This window comes from Nicotiana tabacum, chromosome 17 (assembly GCF_000715075.1).
Source record: "Nicotiana tabacum cultivar K326 chromosome 17, ASM71507v2, whole genome shotgun sequence".
Lineage (NCBI taxonomy): Eukaryota > Viridiplantae > Streptophyta > Magnoliopsida > Solanales > Solanaceae > Nicotiana > Nicotiana tabacum.
In genome coordinates this window covers 64,486,310-64,490,031 of record NC_134096.1, presented here as the reverse complement: position 1 = coordinate 64,490,031, position 3,722 = coordinate 64,486,310, and the positions used below count along the sequence as shown (strand labels likewise).

Sequence of the window (3,722 nt, the reverse complement as noted above, 5' to 3'; positions counted from 1 at the left end):
AAATTTAAATCTCGAATCCGTTTCTCACCCAAAAATATACAGATGAGGGGTTTACCTCTTTTTTAGAATAACCCTAGGGATCTATCTGGTCACCAGCCATATGGCAAATTAAGTTGTATGATATGAGTTGACCCTTTTGCCATGTGACCTTTCATTTCGTACGAAGCTTCAAAAGCAGTACTTACTACTAAACTAATAAGGAGAAAATTTCAAAATATATAACATAATAATCATATCAAGATTGGAGACAGCCAAAAAAATACGTTTTCCCTCAGAAAGTCTTCAAAGCTCGTCTGTCACTTAAACGTTGAATTTGAACTTCAACTGTTCTTTTTTAATTCTTTTTTCTTTCTAATCGTCAGGTCATTAACAGAGTGTGTATAGAATAATGAATATAAAATAGAAGATGATTGGCGGTCGCCCTCAATTTTTTAATTTTTTTTGAACGTTTGTGTGTACGAATGGCGATAGGAGGAGACTTAGATTCAAGTGAATTTAAATATTTAATAATAGTAGTTTGAAGACAAAGGGCTCTTTTAAGGAATAAGTACAACTATAAGAAACCTTCAAAAACCGTTCAAAGAGACCAACCAAAAAAGGCTTTAATTTCAAGCTATGGAGAAAAAAATGGATAATTCCATCACAGAAGAAGCAGTTGTAGCTAGAAATCAAGGCAATAATCATGAAGAAGAAGCACTCAGGAAATCTTTAAAGGTAAAATTAAAATCTCTGTTAATTAAGCTTTCTTCTTCTTCTTCTTCATTCTATGTGATTGTCAACAACGTGCATTTATATTTGAAGTCCAAATTTTAGTTTCGTTTGGAATTCAACCTCTTTTTAAATTTTGGCAGAAAATCCATTAGTTTCCAGGTTCATGGTAACGATGTTACCTCAGTTTCATGCAGTTAAAAGTACAAACTTCTGTACCCTGAATTACGTCGGGGAGATCTGTTTGCATCCCGCCGTTGTTTATGGTTTTAAAAAAATATATATTCCAGTTTATATCAAACTTTTCATGAATAAAAAATTAAGAGTGAATTAAATATGCAATTAGACGATGTAGCAATGATGGAGTTTGTTATTAAAACAGTGTGTATGCAGAATTTTGCATAAATAGTGTCCGTCTATTATCACAACTCAACTTGTATGCTAGTTTGAATCTAGTGTCGTTAGAGATTCTAAAGTAAAAACTTTAGATGACACCCCTAAAGGGTGTTTTCTCAACTGGTCAACAAATTGAATACTCTTCTTAATCAATGGACAGTGAAAATTGCCTTTCATTTAGTGGCTGTATGAGATCTGGCATAGTTATTTTCTATGAAATGTTTTGGTCGAACTGAAAAAACAAACTTATAAGAAGTCTATATATAGCTGCCGAATTATCCATCTCTTGCTCATCAATGGGAAAATGATGTTTGACTGAATTGTACTATTGTGAATGTAGGATGATGAATTTAAGTCGGCCATAGCAGAAGTCAATGAGCTCAGACTAGAGAATGCAAGATTAAGAATGTTACTTGAACAAGTACAGAAGGATTACAATTCCCTTCAATCTCGCGTCTCTAATATTTCTCAACCAGAGTTCAATAAAAGTGCCAGCCCGACTTGTACAACTGAAAACATTATTGCAGAAGAATCTGAACTAGTCTCTCTTCGACTTGGGCGAAGTCCTAGTCGTATTGATCAGTACAAAAAAGATGATAAGAAAAGACATTCTTGTCACTCCAGTGATGGGCTTAAACTTGGGCTGGACTATAACATTGAATTATCTAAATCTGATCCTATCAAGCCCAATACTGATCCAAGCCCAGATAAGGTTTTAGAAACAAAAACAGTAGACGCCAGAGAATCAGGGCCAACTAGTGAAATTGTCAAGACAATGAGAAGAGGTGACAATGAAGTTTCACAGCCCAGCCCAAGTGTTAAGAGAGCTAGTGATGATGACGTTTCCCAGCCCAATGTCAAAAGAGCTAGAGTCTCAGTTCGGACAAAATGCGACTACCCAACAGTAAGTTCAAAAATTCAATTGTGATATCGCTATTAATGTGCGAGTTCATTTCTCACTGTTCTTTTCCTTTCCCTGTGTAATACAGATTAATGATGGTTGTCAATGGAGGAAATATGGACAAAAGATATCTAGAGGTAATCCGTGTCCACGTTCATATTATCGGTGTTCAGTCGCTCCATTATGTCCTGTGAGAAAACAAGTCCAACGATGTGTTGAAGATATGTCTGTATTAATCACAACTTATGAAGGAACACATAATCATTCGCTTCCAATTGAGGCAACTGCTATGGCCTCTACTACTTCAGCTGCTGCTTCAATGCTTCTTTCTGGATCATCAAGTTCTCAATCAGCTAATAAAGATTTCAGAAATTTGCCTAATAATTCGAAATCAACACCTCTTTATTTATCAAATTCTCCTTCAAATTCAAATCCTTTTCCCACCATCACATTAGATTTCACCACATTCCCAACTACTTCATCATTTACTAGTTTCAACTTCCCTTCCAATTTCCAATCCAACACGGGATTTCTTTCTAACAGTTTGAACTTTTCCTCGCCTGAATCGGACACACTATCTAAAATTTTGGGCAGTGGGTATGTAGATTATGATCCTACTACTTCATTACCATATAGCAAGAGTCTCACAAACATTGGTTCATCAAATCTTGGAAAGCCATCCCCTGCCCCAAAACAATTTGACCAACCAGTTCTTGGGAAGAGTAAGAACAGTATTAGTAATAACTTGAAGGAGGAATCTTCTCAACAGGCTCTAACGGAAACGTTGACAAAGGCAATCGCATCAGATCCAAGCTTTCAATCGGTGCTAGCTGCTGCTATTTCATCAATGGTTGGTGCCACCAAAACTTGAACTGGAGATTGGATGAGCAAATTCAGGTTCCAAATTCAAGTTTTAGCGCACAGATAATCAAAATGATGAAGTTTTGACGCTCTTGTCATTGAAGTGTAGTCAACAAGAGATATTTTAATTAGACATTTTTTGTCATTAATTTGATAGCTTTGATATATACACAAATGTAAACTCTTTGACAGTTTTAATTGAAGTCATATTGATGCACTTTCTTTCATGCTAATTAGCCTAGCAAAACATATTAGCTTATTGTTATGACCCGCCACATCACCATGCCACGTAGGTGCCATTTGACATATATTTTTATCATATGGAAGCTTACATATGAAATAGACTAGAACATGTGGGCTTTAGAACCCTATGGAATTGCTAAGAAAATCCTTAGAAGATTCTAACTATGTAGAATATTCTAGAGAAGAGACTTGCTTGTAAATAATAAGGGCCTTGTGTAATAATTATTATTTACTCACTAACCCATGTGAAACTAGTATATAAAGGGAGTTATTCATTTATAACTCATCAAACAAACAATTCAAGTTCTCTCTAATACAAAACTTCCTTTAACAATTCTCTTGTGTTCTTTCTACCATTCTTTTGGCGATTTTGAGTGTAATAAGGCTGACTTGGCATAGCAAGAACGTGAGCAAATTGTCAAGTGTCGCACGTGTACTTAGTTAACGACTAAGGATGTGACAACGTGGTATCAGATCTAAGGTTACAACTAGGGGAATGACGAACGACGGAGAAATTAACGCTGCCAACACCCAAGCCAACGTCATCCAAGATGCTGCAGGCAAGAGTGGTCGTAACAAAAAGAGGAATGCCACCAACAAGAGCCAGGAGGTG

At 36.0% G+C, this 3,722-nt stretch overlaps 1 protein-coding gene across 1 annotated transcript; it reads left to right on the top strand.

The window, feature by feature from the left end:
* The first annotated feature begins 508 nt into the window (after nucleotides 1-508).
* Nucleotides 509-3,093, top strand: LOC107758919 (putative WRKY transcription factor 72). Its single transcript, XM_016576767.2, has 3 exons — nucleotides 509-714; nucleotides 1,445-2,008; nucleotides 2,094-3,093. Exons 1-3 carry the CDS (start codon nucleotides 616-618, stop codon nucleotides 2,874-2,876), a joined length of 1,446 nt encoding a protein of 481 aa, XP_016432253.2. The 5' UTR covers nucleotides 509-615; the 3' UTR covers nucleotides 2,877-3,093.
* Nucleotides 3,094-3,722: the final 629 nt, after the last annotated feature.